At 55.6% G+C, this 27,376-nt stretch overlaps 1 protein-coding gene across 5 annotated transcripts in view; it reads left to right on the top strand.

Moving 5' to 3' along the window:
• The window catches only part of VPS37C (VPS37C subunit of ESCRT-I), a 28,795-nt gene extending 3,692 nt beyond the window's left edge, over nucleotides 1-25,103 (top strand). The window contains exons 1-5 of one of the 5 annotated variants that reach the window (XM_043581284.1): nucleotides 4,856-4,954; nucleotides 17,596-17,693; nucleotides 21,133-21,304; nucleotides 21,995-22,077; nucleotides 22,831-25,103. In XM_043581284.1, coding sequence (XP_043437219.1) covers nucleotides 4,948-4,954; nucleotides 17,596-17,693; nucleotides 21,133-21,304; nucleotides 21,995-22,077; nucleotides 22,831-23,553 — 1,083 coding nt within the window. In that variant the 5' untranslated portion in view covers nucleotides 4,856-4,947 and the 3' untranslated portion in view covers nucleotides 23,554-25,103. Of the gene's footprint in view, nucleotides 1-4,855; nucleotides 4,955-9,113; nucleotides 9,529-17,595; nucleotides 17,741-19,319; nucleotides 21,036-21,132; nucleotides 21,305-21,994; nucleotides 22,078-22,830 lie in introns of those variants that run through there. The other 4 variants (XM_043581286.1, XM_043581285.1, XM_043581288.1 and 1 more) reach the window with 4 other exon arrangements.
• The last annotated feature ends 2,273 nt before the right edge of the window (nucleotides 25,104-27,376 follow it).

The following is a 27,376-nucleotide window of genomic DNA, read 5'->3' as shown; positions in this document are numbered from 1 at the left end:
CACCGTAGGACCCAGCCATTCCAATTATGTATATGCCCGAAAAAAGTAGAAGCAGAGACTCAAACAATATGTTTGTACACCAATGTTCACGGTAGCATTGTTCACAATAGCCAAAACGTGGAAGCAGCCCAAGTGTCCATCGACAGATGAATGGATAAACAAAATGTGTTACATACATAGAAATTATCTCGCTTTAAAAAGGAAGGAAACTTTGACACATAGTACCACCTGGACGAAACTTGAAGAAATAATGCTAAATGAAACAGGCCAGTCACAAAAGGACAAATACTGCGTGATTTCTCTTACGTAAGGTTCCGAGAGTAGTTAAATTCATAGAGACAGACAGAATAGTGGTTGCCAGGGGCTGAGGAGGACGAATGGGGAATTAATGTTTAATGGGTATAGAGTTTCGTTTTGGGATGATAAACTTCTGGAGGTGGGTGGTGTTGATGGTAATATAACCGTGTGAATGCCCTTAATGCCACAAAAGTGTGCACTTAAAAGAGGTTAAAATGGGGGCTCCTGGGTGGCTCAGTCGGTTGAGCATCTGACTTCGGCTCAGGTCACGATCTCATAGTTTGTGAGTTCGAGCCCCACATCGGGCTCTGTGCCCACAGCTCGGAGCCTGGCGCCTGCTTCGGATTCTGTGTCTCCCTCTCTCTCTCTGCCCCTCCCCTGCTCACGTTCTGTCTCTCTCTCTCAAAAATAAATAAACATTAACAAAAAATTTAAAAAAAGGTTAAAATGGTAAATTTCATGTTGTATATGTTTTACCACAATTTAAAAATGGATAGTGTTCAAAAAATTAGTGTTTACTTGATGTATTTCTTTTTTTTAAATTTTTTTTCAATGTTTTTATTTATTTTTGGGACAGAGACAGAGCATGAACGGGGGAGGGGCAGAGAGAGAGGGAGACAGAATCGGAAACAGGCTCCAGGCTCCGAGCCATCAGCCCAGAGCCTGACGCGGGGCTCGAACTCACGGACTGCGAGATCGTGACCTGGCTGAAGTCGGACGCTTAACCGACTGTGCCACCCAGGCGCCCCTTGATGTATTTCTTTATATTTTATTTTTAAATTATTTGTGCCTTCGTATTTAAAGTGGGTTCTTGTAAGCAACGTATAGGTAGGTTTTGCATTTTGTAAAATTCAATTTTGTAATCTCTGCCTTTTAATTGGGGTGTTTAGAATATTTACACTTAATACGATTATTAAGTGGGCTTAACTCTTAATACGATTATTAAGTTGGGCTTAACTGTTATCTTGCTATTTGTTTTCAGTTTGCCCAATATTCTTTGTTCCCATTTCCTTTCTCCTCTGGTCTCCTTGGGGTTGAGTAATTTTTATGGTTTCATTTTGTTCCCTTTGCCTAGTTTATTTGCTATAACTCTTTTCTGTTTGTTTTTTAGCAGTTGCCTTAAGCTTCATAGTTTGAGTCTTTAACTTGGCACAGTCTATCATCAAATGGTATTATACCACTTTACATATAGTATAAGAACCTCACAATAGTATACATTTATTACTTTCCTCCTGGACTTTGTATTGTTACCACACATTTCACTTGTACATGTGTTATAAATCCCAAAATACATCGTTATTATTATTTTTTAAAATTGTTTATTTTTGAGAGAGAGAGAGAACTCATGTGCATGAGCGGAAGAGGAGCAGAGTGAGAGGGAGACAGAGGATCCAAAGTGGGCTGTGTGCTGACAGCAGGGAGCCTGGTGTGGGGCTTGAACTCAGGAGCTGTGAGATCAGGACCTGAGCCAAAGTTGGGCACTTAGCCAACTGAGCCACTCAGGTGCTCCACATTGTGATGATTTTTGCTGTAAACAGCCGATGATTTTGTAAAGAGATCAAAAAGAAAAAAAAATATATTTACTTACATGTTTATCATTTCTGGTGTTTTCCATCCCTCTGTGTAAATCCATTTTGTTTCAGAGTCTTTCTCACTTTACTATTTCTTGCAGTGCTGGTCTGTGGGTGATGAATTCTTTCAGCTTTTGGATGCCTAAGAGAGTCTTTATTTTGCCTTTGGTATTGAAAGGCATTTTCCCTGGGTATAGGATTCTTAATTGACTCGTACTTTCAGCATTTTTAAAGATGTGGTTCCAGTGTCTTCCGGCTTGCATTATTTCAAATGGATAATCTGTCGTGTCTCTGATTTTCGGGCTTCCATTCCTGATGTGCCCTTTTTCCTTCTGGCAGCTTTTCTTCTATTGCTGGTTTTGAACAATTTAATTATGATATGCCTTGGTGTACTTTTCTTCAGGCTTCTTGTTCTTGGGTCAGCTGAGTTTTTGGGATCTGTGGGTTTGTATAGATTTTGTCAAATTTGGAGAGTCGAGTTAATTCTTCAGATACTTTCTGTGTTCTCCTTTCTCTCTCTCCTTTGGGGACTCCAGTGAACATGTATTTAGGATGCCTGAAGTTGTTGCACAGCTCTCTGATGCTCCCTTCATTTTCTTCCCTGGTCTTTTTATTTTTCTCTTTGTGGTGGTTTTGGGTAGTTCGTATTGTCGCTTCTTCAGGTTTATCAAGCTTTTGTCGTTCGCCTCATCTGTTGCTACGTTTGCCCGGTATACTTTTTATCTCAGACATCATAGTTTCCATCTCTGCAACTCAGTTTTTTCTTTTAGCTTCTTGAATATGTGGAACATGGTTATAGTGGCCATTTTAATGTCATTTTCTGCTAATTCTGTTCTTGAATATGTGGAACATGGTTATAGTGGCCATTTAATGTCATTTTCTGCTAATTCTGTTATCTGTATATATATTTTTAGGTTTCTTTATTTTGAGAGAGAGTGAGAGAGAATGCAAACGAGTAGGGGAGGGGCAGAGAGAGAGGGAGAGAGAGAATCCCACGCGAGCTCTGTGCTGTCAGCTTGAAACATGATGCGGGGCTCAATCCCACAAACCGTGAGATCATGACCTGAGCCAAAAGAAAGGGTCGGACGCTCAACTGACTGGGCCACCCAGGCGTCCCTGTTATCTGTATTTCTGAGTCTGTTTCTGTTAATGGAAAAGCTTTCTTGCTTCTCTGTATGTCTGGTAATTTTTGATTGATGTCAGATGTTGAGAATTTTATGGGTGCTGGATATTTCTGTATTTCTATAAATATTCTTGGCATTGTTTTGGGACACTGTTAAGTTACTTGGAAACAGTTTCATCCTTTAAAGACTCGCTCTTAATTTTGTCATGTGGGATCAGAACAAGGCAGTACCTTCTTCATGCTAGGTTTTCCACTTTGGCTGAGACAGAAATTATTCTTGGCTCAACTTTGGGTCCAAGGATCGTTCCCTCTGATCCTGATCTGTACTACGCAGCCAAAAAGTGGAGGGGGACCCTTCATAGATTTCCAGAGCTCTCCCTTTGTGTAGCTATCTCCTCTCTGGTTTTAGGCCCTGTAAAGTCTGGCTGCCTTGACCTCCCTGGACTCCCAGCTTGCTTTCCCCAACCTGGGGAGACTGTCGGGCTCCAAGACTGGCAGGCGTTGCCTGGGTACTTTCTCCCTGCATCGTGGCCTGGAACCCCTTTCTGGGCAGTGAGCTAGGGCAGTTGTTCCTCCCTCTCAGAAATCACTTTCCCGAAATGCCTGATGCCCATTGTCTGAAAAAGCATTGTTTTATTTATTTTGTCTGGCTTTTTGGTTGGTTGAGGCAGGAGAGAAATCTAGTCCCTGTTCCCATGTGTTGGCCAAGAGCAGGTGCCCTTTGCGGTCAGCTCTCATCGAGCGCCTTGTGTGTGCTAGGCACTGACCCCGTGCCGGGTTGCAGACCTGAGTGACACACGGGCTGTGTGGGCTGTGCCCTTGGGGAGCTCACAGTCTGGCTGATTCCTGTATCCTAAATGCTGGGCGGTACTTCCAGAACACCACGGGAGGGTGGGAGAAGGAGCTGGCATTTGAAGGCTGGACAGGCATTTTCAAGCTGGAGGAGGCAGAGGACAGAGTATTCCAGGCAGAAGAGCAGGAGGAGCAAAGGCTGGATGGCAGGGCTGGGAACGCCTTGGGGGCAGAGTCCCCGTCCCACTCATCTTTATTCAGGTGCACAGTGATTGTCCTGGGACCAGTGGGTAGAACAGAGAGTTTTTAGAACAGAGAGTTGGGGCAGGGTGAGCAGCCCGTGAGGGAGTGGAGGGCGATCTAGATGAAAAGGGAGGTTTGGGATCAGTTGATCTAGGACCTTGCCTGTCAAGCCAAGGAGCAAAGATTTTGAATATAATACCAAAGCACTGGGGAGCTATGGAAGGCTTAAGCAGGGATGTGAGTGCCCTGACTGGCTGTGTCCTTTAGAGATTACTGGGGTCTGTGGGAGAGGGCTGGTGAGGTTGGAGTCTGTTAGAACCAGATGGGCAGCTGCTGGAGAGGCTGGCTCGGAGTGGGCATTCTGCCAGAGGATGAAAAGGAGTGCAGAGCCCAGGGCAGCCGCTGATAAGGCGTTGCCTATTTGGTAATGGCCTTTGCTTGTTTGATAATGACCTTCGAGGGGCCCTGCCTGAGTCGAGAGCAGATATGAGGAGGCTCTGGCCTAGTTTCTCTTTTCCTGTGGCTACCCTGTTGCCCTCGGCACACCTGCCCGCCTTGGGGTGCAGGGGGGCGGGGCACCGAGAAGTTCATAGTGTCAGACGTCATCGGCAGAGGGTAGGGTCTACAGGTGTCTCACCTTCTACCAGCCTAGGATGGCCCCAAACCGGTAAGAACAGCGAGTTTCATTGCCTTGGACTTTGAATAGACAAACCTCGAGGGGCCTCATACAGACTCCTGGATATGTGTCCTGAGTGTGCCTTTGCCTTGACCTCAATCCTGACCCTTCCTAAACGGATGATTGAAGCTGCCAGCTCAGCTCGCTCCGTGCAGATTAGCCAGTGTCGGGTGTGGGGAGGCCGACAGCTGCAGGCTGAGCACCTTCCTGAATCACCTGAACAGTTGGGGCAGAGGAAGAAGGAAATGGCAGGTGGGTGTGGACGGTTTTCTTTTCACTGAGCCGTGGGCCAGAGAAGGAAGAGGCTTTGCAGAGTGTCTGGGTTGTGTTTCCCTGTCAGGAAATTTCAAGAATGGGCTACTTGTCAAGTAACCTGTTTCCTGGCCACCATCCTGACTGAAGCGGAACGTTATTGATCTGAGTCACATCCAGCCATTGGATTTATGTTGTGCCGTTGATTGATGGCGTCTCTGGAGGAATCTTAAGTTCCCCCTCCTCAGTGTCCAGGGAGGGAACGGGCCATGTGGGAGCTCAGCCCTGGTGATGAAGATCCTGACCACTCGTTGAGCCTGGCCTGAGAGCCGGGCATTAGACTTCCCGGGCAGTGATTCATTTCATCCCCGTCAAAACCCTGTCTTCTAGTAGAAACTGAGGTATAGAGAGGTGAAGTAGCCTGCCCAAGGTCTCTAGCCAGTAGTGACCGAGGGCTCAGGGCTGTGTGTCTTCCAGAGCCGTTAGCCACTGGGCTTTCCCTGCAGGGCCGAGGCCCGAAGGAGGTAGTGTTCCCAGTGCTATCGAGAGAGACCAGGCCCTGTTCTTTAGAAGTCGAATCGAAAGGCATCAGTAATAACGATCACTTAGTAAGTTTTTCCCCGGGGCCGGGCACTGCGTTCCAGGGACATGCGCTTGACCGAGAGGCGGTGGGAGTGTGGCGGTGGGGGGGACGGGCCGTAAAGCCAGACCCCCTCAGTGACACTCAGGCTCTAGCATTTCCTCGTTGTGAGACTGGTCAGGCACGACACTCCTTCGACGCAGGTGTCTTGTCTGTAAAGCGAGAAAAGCCGAGGGGGACACAGCCGTGAAGGCGCGTTGTGAGGACCATACGAGCTGCTGCACGCAGAGCGCCTAGAACACTGCCCTGTACCTCGCAAGTGCTCTGCACGCCATCCGTGGGGACTGTCCTTCCTCTTGTGCTGGTGGGACAGTGAGGCTTGGGGAGGGGCACTGAGCGAAGCCTGGTTCGCCCCTGCCCCCAAGGAGTTCCCAGCTGAATGACCCTGGCTTTGCCCTTGCCTTCCCCGGGCCGGAAAGTCCTTTCCCGTGCCTTCCCCATCCTGCGAATGCCTGCCTGTCCTTCAGATGTCAGCTCTCCTCTGGGAAGCATTTCTTGCTCTTTCTCCCAAAGTGTTCATCCTGCTCTCTTCCTCCCTCCCTCTGCCCTGCTGCTGAGATATCACAGCTGCAACAGAGTGGAGGAGGGGGGCTTGGGCATAGGTGAGGAATGAGGGCAGGGCTTTTCAAAATGTGCTCTGGGAAGGTGCCCTGAGGGCCCCCTTGAGGCTTTGGGGGAGACCAGCTGGGAGAGTAGGGCTCTCCCCCTCCCCCTTCTGGGAGGAGCATGCTTCCGGGATCTGTTCTGTGCCCTGGGGGCTTGGGGGAATGTTCTAAAGGAGAACAACTTTGGAAATTTGGAAAACTAGCAAAGCAACAGGGTGCGCCGGGCAAGTGGGAAAAGAGGATGGAAGTGGAGGTCCTGACAGCTGGAGGGATGGGGACCAGGGAGGGAGGGGATGGCTGGCTTTCAGGGAAGCTGGAGGGCGGAGGGTGCCGGAAGCAGTGCTTCCAAAAATTAATCCGAAGGTGCCCGGATCAAAACACTCTGGAGCAATGACCAGATGCAACCTGGTGATTGGACATCACAGGTGTCTCGGGTGGCCTGGAATATCGGGAGCGAGGGCGCGAAGCTGAGGGCATGATGGAAATGGGGGTCAGGCAGAGAGTGTGGTTTGGGGAGGGAAAAAGGTGACGGTTGAGGTAGTCACTCCTGGAATGCCGTTGAGGAATGCTGTTGAGGGGAATATGCCCCGCAGGCATGGGAAGGGTCCCTTTAGGGGACGGGCTGGGTCATCCAGGGACTTTATGTAACCAGGGGCTCCACACCCTGCTGTCTGGCTCAGGCTCCATAGGTTGTCCCCTGCTGATGGACACCCCCCCCCCCGCCCCCCACCCCCAGCCTGGCCACTTAGCCCGTAGAGGCAGTTTGCAGAAGTCTTGGGCCACTCTGGAGTGCCCCCTGCGTCTGGCACAGTAAATGGGCTCATCATTCCTGGATCTTCTCACTTAGGGGCCTGCCTCTGGGAAAAGGGGGTCAGAGAGAGTTATTCAGTAGACCTGAGGAGCATGTGGTTGTTACATAAATACTATGTAAAGATGACAGTTGCCTTCCGAAAGCCTCGTCCTGAGAGGTTGTATATCCCTCCATCGATGTACAGGTGCACTTATATTTGAGGATCTTTGTTCAGATTGGTTTGGAGCCTGTTTCCGAAAGCCACATCCTTAGCTTTCCTGGGGACCTGCCCTCCCTCCTGAGCCTAGCTGGGTATCTGGCCAGGTTGTCAGGCAGCATTTTCCAAAAGTAAGGTGTGAGCGTGTGAATTAATGCTACCGAACGCCTGCCTGGTGGTTTTTCTAGCACCTCTAGCAGTGATCTCGCTGAATTCTCTTTAAGTCCTTACAACAACTCATGATGTTGGTAGCGTTAGCCCCATTTCACCAGTGAGAAACAGTAAGAAAGGCAGAATAATTTGCCCAAGGTCATACAGCTAGTAAAAGGTCAAGCTGGGATTTCAGTCCAGGAATATTTGGTTCTTAAGCCCTGAACTCTTTCCAGTTCCCTTCATGCTGTCGTAACTATTTAGCACTGGGGGGTGGGGAGGAGTTCCCAACCCCAGAAATTCCTTAGAAAGAGAGAAAACTTAAGAAGGCTCCCTTCTGGTGCTTACGTACCAACTTTTCAAATTGAAGGAAAGGTCAGTTCGATGGTGCTTTGGGCCAGGTGAGCAGTGCCTGATGGTTTGATCTGTTTTTATTAAGTCCTGTGGGAAGTCAAGTGACTGAATGGTCTGATACTTGGGTGAGCGGCTAGAATCATTCTAGGAAAAGAAAACTAGATCAGGTCAACAAATATATCCTCATTAAGCTGCAGGAATAGGAAGGTTTCTAAGGCAACCGCAGGTGTTTTTGACACGAGGGGTGGGATGGGGCCAGGCCTCTCTAACTCAGGCATAGGGAACTGCACGGGTTGCTATGGTAACTACTTGCTACTTGTGGGAAATGTACAAGAAGCCCACGGCCTTTACAACGCTCCCTGCAGGGTGATTTTGGGCTTGAAGTAGCTTGCAAGTCAGTGTGGTGTGGTAGCGGTGAGGAGGGGAGCGACTGGAACCTGTGCTTTATCTCCAGCCGGGAGCCGGGAAATCCAGAGGCACCCTGCCCAGTCACAGTCTGGGTCCCGATTCAGTTATGGCAGTCATTTTGCTTGACTCGATATCGAGCTCCAGGGGCGTCAGGAGGCGCCCCGAATCATCGGATTACCCCCAAGAGGGAGAATAATTAACATTTGTTCAGTGCTCTGGAGCTTGCAAAGCCATCTCGGGGCCGTGTGCTCATCTGAGGCACAAAACCCCTACGGTAGGATTATCGTCACAGAGCCCATTTTCCAGGTAAGGAAACTGAGGTGAAGAGACTTGATCAGGGTCACACAGCTCCAGGGTTGTGGAGCCAAAGCGCAGACCCTGGGCATCAGTCCACATTCCGTGCTTTTCTCTGCATCCTGTTGGGGGAAAGCTGGCATTAACTGTTCAGACAGAGACAAGGGGCATAAGAGGCACCAGGCAGCTCCAAGGCTGGCATACCTTGTTCTGATCTGAGCTCAGAAAATACTGCATTTTGCTTTACTTTTTTTTTTTTTTTTTTTTTTTTTTAGTTCATTTATTTTTGAGAGAGGGGGTAGGGGCAGAGAGTGACAGGGAGAGAGAGAATCCCAAGCAGGCTGGGCACTGACAGCGCAGGTCTTGAACTCACAAAGGTCGTGAGATGGTGACCAGAGCTGAAACCAAGAGTCGGATGCTTAACTGACTGAGCCATCCAGGTGCCCCTCTACTTTCTTTTTTTTTTTTTTTAAGTTTATTTATTTTGAGAGAGCGAACGAGAGCGCCCGTGTGAGTGCATACGTGCACAGGTGAGCGGCGGAGGGGCAGAGAGAGAGAATCCCAAGCAGGCTCCAGGCTGACAGCGTGGAGCCTGACGTGGGGCTCGAACTCCCGAACTGTGAGGCCATGACCACAGCCGAAATCAAGAATCAGGATGCCCAACCGACTTTTTTAAGGCACCCTTACTTTTTTTTTTTTTTTTTTTTTAGCGTTTACCCTTGTAAAGGATCTGATATTTGTTTTTGAGCTGAACAGTCCTGGCAAAGATGCAGATTGAGCAAGAGCCCCAGTGCGTTGTCCCCCTCTCTCCCCCATCAAGGACAGATCTGGAAGGCGGCCCTGAGTTTGAACCCTTCCCAGCACCCTTCTCCCTCGAGACATCCTCAGCCCCCTCCACCCCACCCCAGGGAGCAGCGGGAAAGGGCACTTCCTCTGGCCTCCACCCCCCCAGGGTATCACATAGTCACCTTTGGGCCTCGCTATCCTCGCTAGATCGTGTTCCTCTTGTTCCGGACGTGTGAGATCGATGTAGCCGAGATATCAAGTGATGGAAAGAAGGTGACACCGAGAGATGCAGGGCCAGTGGCCGGAGACTTCGTTTCCCCTCCTGCTTGCGTGCGTACTACCCGGGCCCTGGGGCCGCACCTGCGAGCCTGTCCCCTTGCTTCTGGTGGCTGCTCCAGCCTCGTCGGCCCCCATTCTCAGCGCTTGGTGGCAAAAGCTGGGCCCAGGGTGCCCGTGCAGTGCCCTTGTCACCTCATCCCCTGTCCTCCCTGCTTTTCTGTGGCATCTGTCCTCCGGGCACGCGTCTCTCATGGAGGGACCCACCTGGCGTTTCATTGTTTTACAACTTTTGTGTTGGCTACTGGAATTTTAAAAAGGGAGAGGTGTCCCCTGCATCTGCATTCCTGGCTTCCCCGGGAGACTTGGCGGCTCTGGGCCGCCCTCCTTCCTGCAGGAGGTGCCTGCGCTGGGCTGGCCCCTGACGCCAGTGCCTGCCTGGCCCTGGTGGGTGCCCGAGTTCATGAGCTCGGGTGTAGGTGAGAGCTGCGGAGGAGACAAAACAGAACAAAACAAAAAGTTTTTCTTCCTTTTTATTAGCAAGGAAACAGTGACTTTTTCTCTCCTTGCGGAGGGAACGCAGATTAGCACATGCGTTGCCTTTCCCACTTTGTTCCCAGTCTGATTCCCTTTGGGTCGATGGTGTCAGCCCCAAACAGAGGTGTTATCTCGCTGTACTTGTGAATGCTGTAGAGCCACCTGCCTGCGCCTCCAGCCTTCTCCTCCCCTCTCTCAGCTGTGTGGGTCTGCAGCGGCTCCTTACGAGGGCCCTGCTGTCACCTGCCCTTGGCCCTCTGGCTCCTGTCCCAACACCAGCTGCCCCCCTTCAGTGAGGACTTGCAGGCCTCTGACACCCCCACCCCTCAGAGCCGTCCACCTTTCCCCTCCTCACTCCACTGGTCCCCACCTGTGCTACATCCCCGCGTCCCTGCATTCACCGTGATGGGTTCTCAAGGTTTTTGCTTTTTAAAACTGAATCGAGGGGCACCTGGGTGGCTCAGTCGGTTAAGCGTCGACTCTTGGTTTCGGCTCAGGTCATGATCTCATGGTTTCGTGAGTTCCAGCCCCGCATCAGGCTCTGTGCTGGCAGCGCTGAGCCTGCTTAGGATTCTCTCTGCCCTTCCCCTGCCCACGCTGTCTCTGTCTCTCTCAAAAATAAATAAATAAAAACTGAATTGCGTCGAGGGGAGTTGGCCTCAGATTTTTTTTTTTAATGTTTATTTATTTTTGAGACAGAAACAGAGCATGAACAGGGGAGGGGCAGAGAGAGAGGGAGACACAGAATCCGAAACAGGCTCCAGGCTCTGAACTGTCAGCACAGAGCCCGACACGGGGTTCGAACCCACGAACTGTGAGATCATGACCTGAGCCGAAGTCAGATGCTTCACTGACTGAGCCACCCAGGTGCCCCTGGCCTCAGTTTTATATGTTGGGGTTGTGCCTGGTGCATAGTAAAAACTCAGAGTTTATTTGCACCCCTCTGCCCCCAATCATCCTTCCTCCTTTTAGTTGGGGTCTTGTGCAGTTCTTGGCGGGTAGTAACTGCTCCGTAAACATTTGCTCAGTGAAGGCATAGAGAGATGAAGGAAGGCGTGGTAAAGGGAAGTAGGCCTGTTCTCGAATCTCCACATCTTGCATATGACTCTCTGCCAGCTGACTGACCTGTCCTCTCCCTCCCTGCCGTGGTCTGTTTTTTCTGGAAGCCCTGCTGTGAGCTATCAGTGGGCCAGGGTCTGTGCCAGGCACTGGGGAGACACAGTGAACAAGACCATCCCCCTGCCTTCAAGGGGGCCCGTGTCTTTTCCTCTGTCCCCTCCTGCAGACCCCATCTGAGAAGTACCCAGCATCCTCTTGGGCAACTTGGCCAGCAGAAGGGGGTCTGAGTCAGGGCCCGGGGTGCTGAGGGGCATGGTGATTGCACTTGTCAGGCTCCAGAAGCAAAGCCCGTGGACCGGGGGTCCCCAGATGACTTCTCCATAATGTCCCAGTTCTCTGCGTTGTAACATCCCTGGTTACAGCTGCTTTGAGGAGTGCCGGTTTGGATTTTCCTGGCGGTGGGTGCCCAGGCTTCAGGGGCACCTGCTTTGCGGGCCTTGGGAAGAATGTCCTGTTCGCCCCTCCTTTTCCAAATTCTGAACCCAGAGAAGTGCTTGCTGTGTTCAGCCTCACCGGGTGGCCCTGAGAATCAGGGGGTGGCTCTGTGACTTCTGAAAGGCCTCGGGAGCTTCCAAGGGCAGGGGAAGCCACGATAAATCCCTACAAGATTACACTTGCCAGCCCAGGCCTGAGCTGTTGTCGGAGGGCGGGGTCGTGAGCCACCTCTGTCCCGGAGGTGGGGACCCAGGATGGGCCTGGATAATTGGCGTGCTCGCGTGGGATTGTAATCTCTGCATCTCGGGCCACCTTATAACTAAAGCACCTTCGTGGCTCTCCTGTGAAGGGCAGGGCAGGTGGGGCAGAGGTGCTTGTGATGTTACAGCAGCAGGGGTGGAAGGAGACTTGGGCCTCCCGTGGTGTGACCCCAACAGCTTATAGGACCTTGGGTAATACCCTGTTTGTTTCTGGGCTTCCTATCATCTCTGAAATAGGGATAATTAAGCCTCGTGTTTGCTTTAGTTACTGGAGTGATTATATAAACTAATGGCAGAGTTGGCTAAGGGGCCTGTTCTGAAGCCTGCAATGAAATGGCATCGACACAGGAGAGTGGTCTTTTGCAACCACGGGGCTGAGATGTTTCTTTTTCTGGATACGGGGGCGGTCATCTTTCCCAAGTCGGGGAGCGGCCGGGATAGTCCTCACAGACAGGAGCCAGAACACTCTCCCGTCCCTTTGATCTTCCGAGTTCAAGAAGGTGCACGCGAAGGTGCCTACCTGGGAGGGAAGTGGGGGCAACCTTGGCACCTAGGAGCATCTCCCCTGGGGATGGGGCATCCCAGGCAGGGACAGTGCCGGGAGAGCGTGGTCTCTGAAGAGATCTGTGTGCTTCATTCATGGCCCACTTTGGGGAGAATTCCCGCTGTCTGCAAGACGGTGATTTTTCAGGTCACCAGCTAGATGTTACAGGGATTTGTGTCGCAGGGATTTCAAGGCCATCAAAGAGCCAGGTGTGGGGCTTTAGATGGCAGAGAAAGATTGTCACGTGGAGCGGCCACACACCTCCGTGCACCGCAGCTAATTTTATTTCTTGATTGGCCACCATTCTTAACACAGCAGAGTCCCCTTTCTTGCTAAGTGTCTACAGTAGCTTCCTGCCAGACTTTGATGACCGGTGACATCCTCGGTGCTGTGGCCGTCCCCGTCCCTGGTGAAAGCAGCAGTGGCCTCGTGCAGGTTGTAGCAACATCAGGCCCCTCTTTTTGCGACCCGGGGAGGGGACTGGGCCACTCTGCTTTCACGGACGTCCATCGAACGCCCACGCTCACTGCCGGTTCAAGGAGGGACACTAGATACACGGAGGTATCGAGAGCTGTGTGTCAGCCCCAGCGGGAAAACAGTTCAGAAGGTTATAAAATACTGGAATGTTTGACAAAGGTTTTGTTTTGGTGGCTTTTCTCTAATCAAATCATTTCCCTTTTTGTGGGGGGGGGGGACAGGAAAAGTGGTCGGTGAAGGCAAGCCCATTGAGGAAGCCAGTCTCCTGGGGTGGCTGTAGGGTGGCTCCTGTGTCAGTGCCTCCCAGTCAGGCCGGCTCCCAGTGCTTTCTGGGCCTCCAGCCCAGCGCAGACCCTCCCCCTCGACGTACCCCCCCACTTGGCCTCTGTGTCTTGTGGGTCTCCTGGCCTCTGGAAGCCTGACAGTGCAGCAGGCATGTGCTGTATGAATCTCCCCGTGGACGTGGCCTCACCTGGACTCTTCTGGAGAGCGGTAGCCTCCTTGTTCTGCTGGTTGGTCTTGAGACCGTGGTGGCCGCTTCTGACGCTGCCTCACTGGGCCCACGGCCACGGGGCTGCAAACCTGGAGCCTCAGTCCCCGGGCTGAAGACCCCTGTCTCCTGCCTGGCCCCACCGTGCCTATACGAGCCAAGCCCTAGGTGCCCGAGGGAGGTGCGTTTCGGGTCCTGGCAGAGGTCCCTCCGTAGAAACAACACAGGAGATGAAGCCCTGCGTTCTCATCGTGCCTCTGCGTGGACCGGTTGACAAATCCCTTCCTCTCCAGGGTCTTTGCTTTTCCTCTGTCAGGTGAGGCTGGGCCCGCCTGAGTTCCCTCAGAGGGAGGGGAAAGCAAGGCAACAGTGCCCAACTGGTTTGACCCTGGGTAGCTCAGGTAAAATGAAAACTCCGTTAAAATTCATTTAAGAGCCCTAGAGAGTTCTGGGTCTGGGAGAAGACTTGGAACTCAGGCGATTGTGAGGCACGTGGTGCGAAGTCCCGGACTGGGGAGGGCACTGCCCCGGTCACTCACCCAGCTGTGTGACCTCGGGGGAGTTACTTCTCCTCTCTGAGCCTCCTCCGTGAGGTCGGGTGACGGTGGTACTCACTGTGGTCAGGGTCCTTGTAACGGCAGGCATTTGTGGAGTGTGCACTTGAGTGCCAGGCATGGACGGAGAAACTAAGCCACCGAGAGGTTAAATGAGCTGGCTCCTAAGTAGCACAGAAGGAATCACACCCAGACAGCCTGACTGCAGAATCCGTTCTCCTAACTGCTAGGCCAGTGGCTCTCCAAGTGTGTTTCCAGGGCCTCTGGGGGTCTTTGAGACCCTTTCAGGCTGCCTGTGAGATCAGGATGATTCTCATGAGCTAAGACATTTCCCTTTTTACTGTGTTTCTCGCGTGAGTATACAGTGGGGTTTTCGGAGGGTACATGGCACGTGATCACATGATTGTTCTAGTGGCTAATGGAATACGGGGGCTTGCATATTCTTTTTTTTTTAATATTTATCTTTGGGAGAGCGCAAGCAGGGGAGAGGTAGAGAAAGGGGGACAAAGGATCCGAAGCAGGCTCTGTGCTGACAGGCTGACAGCAGCGAGCCTGATGGCGGGGCTCCAACTCACAAACTGCGAGATTGTGACCTGAGCCGAAGTCGGGCGCTCAACCGACTGAGCCACCCAGGGGGCCCTGCGTCTTCTTGTATTTGAAAAATGTCTCTCCCTGGGGCGCCTGGGTGGCGCAGTCGGTTAAGCGTCCGACTTCAGCCAGGTCACGATCTCGCGGTCCGGGAGTTAGAGCCCCGCGTCAGGCTCTGGGCTGATGGCTCAGAGCCTGGAGCCTTTTTCCGATTCTGTGTCTCCCTCTCTCTCTGCTCCTCCCCTGTTCATGCTCTGTCTCTCTCTGTCCCAAAAATAAATAAACGTTGAAAAAAAAATTAAAAAAAAAAAGAAAAATGTCTCTCCCTGGCCACCATGAACAGGTGTATTCATCTAGACAACCTTCTCATCTTAAGGTTATATATATATATATATATATATACACACACACACACACACACACACCCCTATGTTATATAAGCAGCATGTTTATAGAAATGACTCTTCACCCAGAAGAATCCCCTTGAGATCCGTTCACGTTGTATACATCAATTCACTCCTTTTTACTGGGGAGTAGCACATAACTAGTGCAGCCGTACCACAGATCGTATGATCGTTTACTAATTGGGTGGTTTCCCATTGGGTTGTTTCCAAGCCCAGGATATTTCACTTAAAGCTTCTAGGAACATTAAAAAAAAAAAAAAAATGAAAAAAAATGGCTCGCTTTTAATACCTAATATGGCCAGTACTGACACCTAAACTCCACACAAGGGAACCTTCTTCGGGTTCCTCCATAATGTTCGGGGTGGGAGGTGTCCTGAGACCAAGAGCTGTATGCGACCTGTTGCTCGAGGCCACGTTGCCTTGTTTGGGACACGGAGCGCGACACCCGCCATGCGAAGTGGTTGGGGGAGGGTTACTCTGCTCGGGGCTCCCCCGGTGGGTGCACGGGACCCCCCCGTGTGGAGGAATGAAGCCTGCACCCGCTGGGGCCTCCACACACGCCCTGCCGACCTTGCCGGGGGTGTGTGGTCCGCCAGCTGCCCCCCCCCGGAGCTTCCCTTGGCCCCCGGCTCTGCGCTCAGCCCCGACTGCAGGAGCGGGCAGACACCCTGTTCTGTGCTTGGACCCCGGCTGGGCGCTGCTGCTTTTGTGGGTGCGAAGGCCCGGCAAGTTCTCAGCCGGATCTGGGCCACGCTGGAGGCCTAATAAGTAATTTCTGTGGTGTTGGAGCCTCGGGCCGGCATTTGCACTAAGCCAGACTTTGCGCTAAGCTAGCGCTTTGTCTGCCTTCCCTCTCTGAGCCTCACACCGGCCCATTCTGCTGATGAAGGCCCGGAGGCTCAGGGAGGTTCCTGTTTGTCCTGCGGGTCCCGTCGATGGCCGACCCCCTCGGTTGGCCGCGTGGTAGCAGCGTGCCTCCGGAGTTCTTCCCGGGGCCTGTTCTAGCTGCCATTCCCCTGCTCCAGTTTTTAGACCAGGGCTTTTTGGAGCAGCAGGGTGAGACGTGACCAGAAGGGTGTTGAATTTTGAGGCTGCCGTTTCCTGATCTTTCTGGTCCCCACCCGGAAAGAGCCAACTGCCTGCCCCCAGGGCAGGATCAGGAGGGACCACACATGCAAAAGGCATGCGCTCCGGTGCCCAGTAACCTGTGGCACCCGACTGCCGTCACCCGACTAGCAGGGAGCTGTCGCCTTTCTTGGAACCTGGCCCTGGATCAGCTGGATCAGCATCCCCAAGGGAGATTCTGGATTCTCGGCCCGCCCTGGCCTAGTGACACAGAACTCTACCTTTGGGACAGGGGCGCCTGCGTTTTCAGAGGGCTTCCCCCTGGGGTTCAGGTGCGTACCTGCACTTGACATTCCTTGCCTCGGAGGTTCGGGACCACCCTGAACCCTCAGGAGAGAAGAGACGGTGGTGGTGCCTCTGTTTGGCTAGCTCTTCCTCAGGAGGGTGACCCTGTATTTTGTTGCCGAAACTAGGGCACTTCTGAGCATCAGAAGGGAGTACCGTTAACAGCCGTGCCGGCACATGAGGAGTAAGCCGGTGCTTTGCTGGTGAATGGGGTGGGTGTCCCTGTTTATCCGTTTCTCCTTTCATCTTTCTGATGACCTGGGAGATACCAGCCCCTTCCATTGCAGACGGGGAAACTAAGACCTGGACAGGGCCGCTTCCGACCACATGGGCGTAACGTTGGTTCTTGATTGCAAAGCACCTCCTTGGATTAACCATCACTGTCGGCCCGCGCTAGCTGAGCACAGTACCCGGGAGGATTGGGGGCCTCCAGGTCTTGCTATCTTTCGAACCTGGAATCTTTTGAAAACTAACATCACTTTCATAATGAGAAAAATCTACATCGAAGCTATAAAATGTGCTTCTGGAAAAGATAGCAGGGGAATCCTGTCAGCAGAAAGGAAGAGCGTGCTGGGGGTGTCTGGGTTGCCTTCTCCAGGTTCCCGGGGCTCCCTCTCGGGGCTTGGCTGTGACCCCTCTGTCACACAATCGATGTCCCTCTGGGCAGAGTGACAGGGGGAGGGTTGCTAAAACCAGCTCTCCCGTCCCAGCAGATGTTCTTTGTGGGTCGGTCAGCGTCCTTTGCCTTCCGATTGCCCTAGGGGCCAATTTGATTATTTTTTTGTGGTCGTTCTTCTCCAAAGAGACCTGCATGTGACGGTCCGTTTCTGTGGCACGTGGAGGGGACTGCAGTTGCAGAGAATACTTGAGGGAAGCCCAAGGTTGTCGGTGCACTAGATAAAACTAGCTGCGATGCCCTTGAGCCTGTGGTGCTGAGGCCGCAGAGCCCCCGTGCGTGAAGGTTTGGGTGTGTTTCTGGTTCAGACAGAAATAGACACTTAGCGGAGGTCATGCTGGCATCGGGGCTCACAGGCAGCCTGGGGCCAACGTAGTCTCTGTCCCTGGCCGCCTGTCCTGTCCTGCCCTGTCCCGTGTGCACTTTGGGTAGTTTCATCCCGCACCGTAAGGAATCCCAGTTTTGGCTCTGGCTGCCCAGTGCTTTCACATACCTGTTGCTCATGGTTTGGGAGAAGGAGTGGCTTCCTGGTGTCCCCGGGGACAGGGGATGGCAGGGTGGCCGGAATGTGCTGGAAGCATCGTCGGAAAACCGTGGTTTGTCTCTCGCTTCGCTCTGTGTTCACAGGGAGGATGGAGACACTAAAAGACAAGACCTTGGAGGAGCTGGAGGAAATGCAGAACGACCCGGAGGCCATTGACCGGCTGGCCCTGGAGTCCCCTGAGGTAGAGCAAAGCTGTCCTGGGGCCCAAGGAAGAAGGAAGGCCAGCAGGTGGGACTGAGGCCCTGCTTCAGGACGCCGGCCTGGTGGGAGTTTGGGCCATATTCTCCTCCCTTTTCTGTGGCCTTCACTCTGGTTTGGATCAAGGCGGAAGAGCCCCCGAGATCGGGATCCAGTTCCCGGGCCCTCTGGGAGTTCTAGGGGGCGGTGCTAGGGCGTCCAGGGCCCCCATGTGAACTCAGGGGGACTCACCTGCCCCAGGAGTCCCCACGTTGTTGTTCCAGCCTGAATCTGGAGGTTTCTAAAGGTACTGCTACTGTTCTGTAGCCGCCTTTCCCCAGGGGCCTTGTGTGGCCCTGCGTCTCCGGAGGAGCCCTTCTTGGGCTCATCTCCTGTGCAATCCTGTTTCCTCTACCAAAGGGCGCCTAACCAGCTTCGCTCTCCGCAGTCCCCCTGGGATAAAATCACCCTTGCAGACGTGTAGAGCTTTACACTTTATAAAGGCTTTCCTGCCCTCCTGTGTCCTCAACCGTGACTCCCCCTGTGAGGTCAGGAGGCTGGACGTGGCCGAGAGCTGGGTATACCGCGGTCCTGCCCTGAGCGGCGCCAGCCTGCCCACTGCTCTGGAAGCCCCTTCCGCTGCCCCTAACGCCGGGCGGAGACCCAAGCACAAGCGATGCCGAGCTCGTCTGATGGGCGCTTGGAATATATTTTTACTTTCACTGATGAACCGGCATGGTGTGTCTTTCCTGGGGGTTCACGACCTGTTCTCGACAGAAGGGAAGCCACCCTGCCTAGCTTCTTCCTGCTTTCTGTAGGGGTGCGTAGCGAGGCTGTATTCCCTTGCCCTTCCTCGCCTGTGCTCTCGCTGCCTGCCCCGCGACCTGCCCCTCTACCCAGATGAGCAATCTTTGCCGGGGGGTAGGGATCGAAGAGGGGGCAGGGACGCAGTAGGGGGCAGGGTCTGAAGAGAGGTGGGGGTGCTCCGTGGCACATCCTGGTGCCTTGAGCTCGCTTCGCGAGGACAGAAAGCAAAGTCTGTGTCGGTTAAGCTGCAGGCCTGCCTCTGTGGTCAGTTAGGCCGTGACTCTGCCGGGGTCTGCCTCAGCTGGCATAGTGCTGGGCCTAGAGCAGGGTTTTTTGTCTGTTTGTTTTTTTAATTTTAGAGACAGTGTGTTCGAGCAGGGGAGGGGCAGAGAGAGAGAGAAAGTGAGTGAGTCCTAAGCAGGCTCTGTGCTCAGTGAGGATCCCGATGTGGGGCTCCCATCCCACGACCCTGGGATCATGACCTGAGCCACAGTCAGGAGTCAGATGCTCAACCGACTGAGCCACCCTGGCGCCCCGGGCGCAAAGTGCTTCTTGACTCTGCCGTGAGCACAGGTTATAGGAATCCCAAGGCCAGCTCTGATTGGCATGTGAAACTTGGCAGAAGTGAGCCTTCACAGAAGTATCACTACTTGACTTCCAAGCTGAGCAGGCTGATAGAATCTACGACGAAGTGCAGAAAATGGCCGCACAACGTCTTGGGCTGCAGGCAACGCGAATTTTGTGGCGTGCAGCCAGCCTGACCGATCGATTTGAATCCTCAGCGGGGAAAGCTTTCTGGGATCAAGGGGAAGTGAAAGCTTTCTGGGATCAGGGGAAGTGAAGCAGGGCAGGCTCCTCAGGCTTGCAAAAGCCCTTGGACGAGGTTTCCATCACGGTCCGTATAAAACACAATTTTACACGTCCTCGTCGCCGTGTGGCTGTGCAGAGAGAGAGGAGCTGGTTCACTTGGGGATGTGGACACTGCTTGGAGAAAAGAGAGCTAGGTAGCAGGGGGCCCGTGTCCACACAGGGCAGTGAATGGTGGGGTCGCGGCAGGCTGGTGAGCTCTTTTGACGGGGGTTCCGGAACTGTGGTATCGACCTCTTCTAAGTGACAGCTGGCGGGCTTCATAATGACCCCCCCAGTGGAGAAAGATTTGGGGGAGGCTGTGGGAGAGGGGGCAGAAATGCATAGGGCCAGGCGTAGGGCAGAATGACACAGCTTAGATATATTTGTTGGTCGAGACCCAGGGAAAAGGCAGTGGACACATGAGGGCCAGACGTTCTATGTAAGGGGCAGCTGAGCAGAGGCCTTCAGGCCTCCTGCTCTGGAGCTTACCCAGTGACTCAAAAGAGTGTTAGTGGCAGCGAATACAGACGGCCCAGATGTGGAGGCAGCTTGCTGTCATAGGGAGACCGGAGAGACCACAGCCAGGCCCATGATCCCTGGGCCCCAGTGGCTGCACTGTGGAGGGAAGGCGGATGTGACGTCCCTCTTCCCCGTCTGGAGCATGAAAAGCAGGCTCCAGTCCTGCCCCTGAGCTCGGATCTCAAGGCCCTGTGGCTGGGGATCAGCAGGAGGGCAGGCTTCCCGGAAGCCCCCTCTTCCCAGGTCCCCATGGCCTGGTGGAGGACGAGCCGGCCCATCACGTGCTGACCAGGGCGGCCCCTGCATGGAAGTCGCCCTTTGCCGAGCTGTGCCCTGAGCCCTCTGCTGGGTGCTGAGTGCTCTCTTTGGTGCCACGTGTCACTGTCTCAGGGGTGGTGGGTCTGAGCCTCCGCCCTCCTCTCGGTAAAGGGGACTCCCTGGCACGTGGAGGGAGCTTTGGGTCAGAGCAGGTCCGGGAAGGGTTCCTGTGGCTGTTGCCTCAGCCGCTAGTGGCAGCCAGGGACCTGGCCAAGGGCCAGAGCGCTGCTTGGCTTGGGGAGGTGCTCTCAGGGGGCGACGTCCGGGGGCAAAGGCTGGCTTCAGGTGGCCACAGGTCGCCCGTGTCGGTGGGAGCCTTCTGCTGGCTGTGAGACTCCACTCCAGTTCTTGGGGGCCCCCTCTGCCCGCTCATCTGCACAGCTTCTCTGCAGGGCATGCCTGTGGCCTCGGAGGCGAGGACAAGTTTCTCCTGAGTCAGCGTCACGGTCTGGCCCTGCCTTTCTCGTCCCTCAGGGTGACTGTTTTGGGGCCTTATGCACGTCCGGCCTGTGGTCTGGCTTTGGCCACCTTAGTGCACCTCACGGTGGGCCTCTTGCCTCCGAAGCTTGGGGGGAAGTGGCTTGGGAGTTTGGTCCCTTCCCTCCTAGAAAGCCTCTGACTTGTTCCTATTAATTGGTCCCCCTGCTTCCTGGAGGCGTCCGCGGCCCTTGGTGGGCCTGGTTCCTGCTCCCCCTGTGGCCGTGGGCAAAGCTGCCGACCATCAGTGCGTTTTCCGCACGGATCCGCCACAGAGGGTGTGGGATGAGGTGCCTGGGTCACCCCAGTGCTTTGCTCGGGGTCCGAACCCGGGTCTGTCGGACTCCAGTCGGGGGCATCGCCCACTTCTGCCGCGGTGGGCGATGCATCCCAGAAGCCCCCGGTCCAGCCTGCCGCGGTGGTGAGTGGCGGTGGTGGGGAGGGTTCTCCCGGTCCACATCCTGTTCCCTTAGGTCCAGGACCTGCAGCTGGAACGAGAGATGGCTCTGGCCACCAACCGCAGCCTGGCCGAGCGGAACCTGGAGTTTCAAGGTCCCCTGGAGATCAGCCGCTCAAACCTCTCGGACAAGTACCAGGAGCTGCGGAAGCTCGTGGAGCGGTGCCAGGAGCAGAAGGCGAAGCTGGGTAGGGGCGGCCTGGGAGCTGCTGGAATAGGTCCCCGTCCTTGCCCCCGGACAGGAAAGGGCCAGCAGTGAGGACGACCGTGTCCCCAGCCCCCGTGCTAAGTGCTTTCCGTACGTTTTCTCACAACAGCCTATAAGTGGAGGTACCACTGTTCTTGTTTCAAACATGAGAAGAATGAGGCTCAGAGAGAGTCAGGGACATGGCCAGAGTTACATGGCCGGATTTGGGCTGGATCCAGACAGCCTGCATTCCGTGCTGTTGCTCACAACGCCACCAGCCCAGCTTCCGGTTTCCAGGGCTGCCCCGGGCTTTCCGCGTCCCGGGATCTGCCATCTGCGAGGTGGGAGGGGCTGTCCCGGTCTGGACAGTGAAGAAAGCCGGATGCTCCGAGAGTGAGGCCGAGCAGGCTTGGGGCTCGCCGGTGCATCTTTGCTTCCTGCTGGCATCGGGTGGCCCTGGGGAGGCCGGCTAGCCAAGGTCTGGGCTGGGCTCGGTGGATAGAGCTCCTCTCTGCCTAGGAAGGCGACCTCAGGGAACTGGGCCACCGGGGGCTCCACAGCAGACCCCAGGGCAGCGGCCGGACCTCGGAACACACAGGGGTCACTCCGAAGGTCTTCGCCCAAACCTTAGCCTCCAGCGCCGAATCAAGAGGCGCTTTCAGAATGTTGATCTTTCTGCCCTCCCTTCCAGAGAAGTTTGCTTCAGCACTGAAGCCAGAGACCTTGTTAGACCTTCTGCAGATCGAAGGCATGAAGATTGAAGAAGAGTCTGAGGTAAGATGGCCGTCGTCACCCCCTCTTCTGGCGGTAGCGTCGGCCCCTGGAGCAGGAGCCCTCGGAACGAGCACTGGGTGCCTGTAGAGTCGGGACGGGGCTTTAGACGGTGGCACCGATGAATGACGCCATCGGTCCCGGTGGATGGGGTGAACAGGAGCCTGGTCCCGCTGGCGGGAGCCAGAAGGGCAGCTGCCGGCCGGGCCACAGGGCAGCTGGCAGACCTGGGTACAAGGTGGCGCAGCAGGAGGCCCCGAGGACCGAAGCCAGGCCCCCGGCCCCTCCCTGGCGGCCTGGCCTCTCTGTTCGGCTTCCCTCTGGCCGTCTCTTCCGTCTGCGGGCAGACTGGCTCCCTCCAGTTCTCCGTGCTCTGGGTGCCGGAAGCTACCAGGTCCGCCCAGCCCGGGGCCCGCCTGCAGTAGGAACCGAGTAGCTGGTGTCCGTGCATTTATTTATCACATACGGGCAGCAGCCACTGTGAGCCCGGCACAGCGCCAGGGGCGGGGGACAGCAATGGCCACAGTAGTCCCTGCCCTCCAGGGGCTGACACCCTGGCGAGGGAGACGGAATACACCAGCGAGCGCAGGTAGCCTGTGTCGGCAGTGATGAGGGCCGCGAGGAGAGATTCCCAAACGGAGGCCAGAGAAGATAGGGGGTGGCTGCAGTGCGCTGAGGTGGGGGGGCCGCAGCCGGGGAACACGGGTGGCCTCGATCCCAGGCAGGCCCGTCGTCACCAGACCTTATCTCTTCTAGGCCATGGCCGAGAAGTTCCTGGAGGGCGAGGTGCCCTTGGAAACGTTTCTGGAGAACTTCTCCTCCATGAGGATGCTGTCTCACCTGCGCAGGGTGCGCGTGGAGAAGCTTCAGGATGTGATGAGGAAGCCCAGAGTGTCCCAGGAGCCGGCTGGTGACGCCCCGCCTCCGCGCCCCCCGCCCCCGCCTCGCCCGGCCCCCCCGGCGACACCCCCTGTGGCCGAAGAGCCGCCCCCGCCACCGGCGGCCGTGCCTCCCTACCCTTTGCCCTACAGCCCGTCTCCTGGCATGCCCGCGGGCCCCACCGCCCAAGGCGCGCTCCAGCCGGCCCCCTTCCCCGTGGTGTCCCAGCCCTCCTTTTCCTACAGTGGGCCTCTGGGCCCCCCTTACCCGTCAGCCCAGCCGGGACCCCGGGCTGCCGCGGGCTACCCCTGGTCCCCGCAAAGGAGCACGCCCCCCCGGCCAGGCTATCCCGCGGCCCCCACTGGTGCCTCTGGCCCCGGATACCCCTTGGCGGGGAGCCGGGCCCCCAGTCCTGGCTATCCTCAGCAGGCCCCTTACCTCTCGACTGGAGGAAAACCTCCTTACCCAACACAGCCCCAGCTCCCCATCTTCCCAGGCCAGCCCCAGCCCTCAGGCGTCCCCCAGCCGCCCTACCCTCCCGGGCCTGCCCCTCCCTATGGGTTTCCACCACCTCAGGGGCCCTCCTGGCCCGGGTATTAGACACAGTCCCGGCCCTTCTACGTGTACCGCAACCTTTGGCCCGCCCACCACTGAGATTCGAGGTTAAATTGCAAGTGGACTTGGGTCCTCCTTGTGGACTTGTGTCAGCACGTGGGAGCCTCGGGGGGACCTGGTCGGGAGCGTGCAGGCCTGGAAAGGCGCCGGCAGCGTGACTGGCTTGGCCGCACCAGACGGTCACGGCACTTAGTGGCCTCCTGGGGGAGGGGAGCGCCTCCTTTCGGTGACTGGCTTCAGCTTTTCTGGTGCTAGCCAGGCGGGGAGCTCGGTGCCTCCCCCGTGGGTGTCCGTGTGAGTGGGCAGGTGCGTGTGCTCGCGGGCACGCACTTGTGTTTGCACTCACGGACACCGGAACCCAATGCAATTATCTTCGTGACGAGGGGGTCTCCGGCCCCCGCTCACCCCCTGCCTCTCTCCTGGGATCTGGCACATTCAACCTGGTGCCCACAGCAAGGGACGCGACTCTGCGTCCGTCTGGTCCATTCAAGGATGGCCTGGAGCTAGAGTGGGATCGGGGGAGGGAACAGTAAGGAGAAACACTGATTTTTAAGTCACATAAAGCCATAATTGAACTCCGATAGGTTGATGTCAGATAAGCTTGTCCCGCGTGCTGGTTTGAACGACGGCAGCAGAGCCAGAGCAGCGAGAAAGCGGGGGGCTGTGAAGGTGGACCCCAGAATCTGAGGCAGAATCTGGAGGGGAGGGGCCAGCTCCGGCCCAGGAGATGGTGTCGCACCGGACTCCTTTAGGAATGGAGCGGCCGCCCTCTCTTCTCTGAGGCCCTCCACTTCCGGTTGACTGCTGAGGCCCGCCCCATCCATCCGCTCCTTTAGTGCCTTGAATCTCATCCGCAGCAGCCCCCTCCCTCCGTCTGCTGCCTCTGGCTCCCTCGTGTAACTCCCCACCCCGGCACCCCTCCTGAGACACACATTAAAGGATGCCCTAACAGCGACTTCCCAAGTGGTGCTTCCTCAGACACCGTGACCGTCACCGGGTCAGAGTCCGCTCCTCTGCTTCCCTCTTGTCGTCAGAATGTAAAGGCAGGGATTGGGACTCGAGCCGCCTGCAGCCCCCACCCCGGGCACGCCGGGGATGTTGAGCATGTTCGGTGATAACAGAGACAATAGACCAAAGGGGTGTGGTGAGCGGAGCTTTACCTTGGTTGTTCCAGATGGGATCCAGGTCTCGAGGGCAGACTCTGGAGCTGCTATTGGCCAGGAAGTCATATGTGCCTTGAAATGTCCACTACTTGAGTACCCAGCGTCCGGTGGGCCTGGGGCGCTGGGGGCCAACGAGGAAACTCAACTTTCCGGTGCCTGCCCCCCTCCCCGGCCCACGCACCATCGGTGGGTGTTCGCGACGAGATGCTCCATTCGCTGTTGGGTCCTTGCCAATTGTTCTTGCTTCTCGTAAGTTATTTATCAAGAGAAATCACTAATGGACTCTACTGGTTCGAGTGCTTCTGAACTGGATGACCGATCGCCGGTGTGTTTGTGTAATTAATGGCCATAATAAACTTTGATGAGTTACAAGTTGTGCTGTGGCTCGTCTAGTGCGTTTGCGAGGTGAAGATGTGGCTGCCTGGGGTGGGTGTGGAATCCCTTCAGGATCACGCTCTGCTGAGAGGCCTCTTTGATTCCTGTCCACAAAGCCTCATCTATCTGGCTGTCCTCTCTTGAGCTGCTGCCCTCCCCTGCGCCTTTGCCCTGGGGCTAGGCTCTGACGACCTTCCCCTTTTCTCCCCTACTCTCTGGTTTTCTTTCTTTCTTTTTTTTTCAATATGAAATTTATTGTCAAATTGGTTTCCATACCACACCCAGTGCTCATCCCATTCTTCGGTGTTTTCTTTCACGCTGGGGGCCTATGTTTTTGCCTCTTCCTGGGCCAGAGCTTGGGCCACGCGAGGCCACAGGCCCCCACCAGGGGGCGTGCGGGGCTCAGCCTAGGGAGCCTGGCGTCGCATTCCTGCCACCCGCTTGGGGGACAGGGCCTGCCTGCTGTCGGCCTGGCCAAGACCCCCGGGTGGGGCCACGTCTTCCCTTCCAGGTTCTAAACGGATCGAGGGACGGTGGGGCACGAAACTGGCCGCGTACCGAGTGGTCTTCAGCCACCGCCCAGCCTGCTCCCTCTCCGCCGTGAGCTCAGCGGGCTTTTTATCACGAGGGTTGGGAGGGCACCTCCCGCTTTCAGCAGTAAGGGCGGCTCCGGGGGAGGCAGGAGACCAGGCTTCCAATGGGCCCTCAAGTCAGCCCTTCCACTTTTCCTTCCCTGCAAAGTGACAAGGACGGACTGCCTGTGGACACCACGCAGGGATGCTGTGCATCGCCAGCATTGGATATTCAGCAGGGCCAAGTGACCTGCATGAGCTTGTTGGGTCCTTTCAACAGCGCTTGGAGCCCCAGATCCGAAGCAGGCGAGGGAGACTGCACGATGGGTGGGCCGGGGACCAGGTCGCCTAGCCCGGGGGCGCGGGGGCAGGACCCACTCCCGGCTGCCTGACCGCCCGCAGGGGCTCCTCCACTGTGCGATGCCTTTGTGGTGTCCGAAGCCGTCCGCCTTCCAGAGTCACACTCCTGAAAAAAGCTCGGGGGATCTAAGCCCACGTTGAGAATCCCTGGGTTGAGAATCCCTCAAAGTTTTAGGGCCTTCCCCCCCCCCCCCCACCTCCTGAACTCGGGCCCTGCCTTGCAGGTGTCCAGGACTAGGGACACAGGACACCAGGGAGGGCTAGAAGACAACTTGGCTTTGTAGGAAGAGGCCAAAAATCTCACTCTGGCAGCACAATCTGGTCCCTGGCTTGGCCTTGGTCCCAGAGTCGCGGCAGGGAGGCGGCACCATTTTCTGAGGAAGGGCTTGATGGAGAGATGCTTCAGCTGGTATCCGGGGGCACGGGTGCCCCTGCTGCTCCTGGCCCTGCCTTCCCCGCAGGCCCTCCACACCTTAGATCTCGCAGAGGCTTGCCACGCCTCTCCCCGCCGCCCTGCATCTGTGAAATCACCAGGCGCCTTCCCCGCCCACCCACCGCAGGGGGCCTCCCCTGGCCACAGAGCCAGCTGCCCAAGGACACACCCTGAGTGTCAAATTTAGAGCCTCAAAGCTATTCCTGGCTTCAGTGAGCAGGGCCCTTCGCTGAGTTAGCTGGGGCCAGGCCACTCGAAACGTCCGCTCGGCCGTCACGTTAGTCCCGTTCTGTACTCCCAGGTCCTAGAGGCACGACAACCTCAAAGCTAGACTTGTTCCTGGTTACTCACGGTGAGCTTTCCTCCGGGGCCTCAGTCTCCCGGACTCCGCTCGAGGAGGGTGTGCTTGAGCCGGGTTGCACACTCACACTCCCCCCCGGGGGCGTCTCCGAGGCCGAGAGCGTTCCTACTCGACGGTCCAACCGAACAGGTAGATCTTTTTTGGAGTGCACCACCCAAGCCCGCCACCACTTGGAAAACGAGGTTTCTAAAAAGATTTTTATACCTCAACGCAGCTCCTTTGGGGGGGGGGGTGTTGGGTGGGTTTTAAGCAGGTCATGGTTGTGTTGAGGCCGTGCACGGTGGCCAAGCTAGAGAGTCAAGAGCTTTTATTGCGAAAGGTGCTGGTCGCCCTGGAGGGACTGGGGGCACAGCCTCTGCCCTGGAGGGACTGGGGGCGGGCTGCCCCAACACGGCCACTTTGGCTTGCGGGCTATTTTGAGCTGAAGGCCATCAGACTCTGAGGGCTCCAGAGAAGCTTTTGCCCCGCCCTCTACTACATGGAAGAATCTAAATTGGAGGTCTTTCCAGAATAGGTGTTCTTGCCAGAGATAAATGTTATCTGA

This window comes from Prionailurus bengalensis, chromosome D1 (assembly GCF_016509475.1).
Source record: "Prionailurus bengalensis isolate Pbe53 chromosome D1, Fcat_Pben_1.1_paternal_pri, whole genome shotgun sequence".
In the NCBI taxonomy this organism is placed as follows: Eukaryota; Metazoa; Chordata; class Mammalia; order Carnivora; family Felidae; genus Prionailurus; species Prionailurus bengalensis.
The sequence above is the reverse complement of the archived record's forward strand: the minus strand, read 5'-3'. Positions and strand labels throughout refer to the sequence as shown.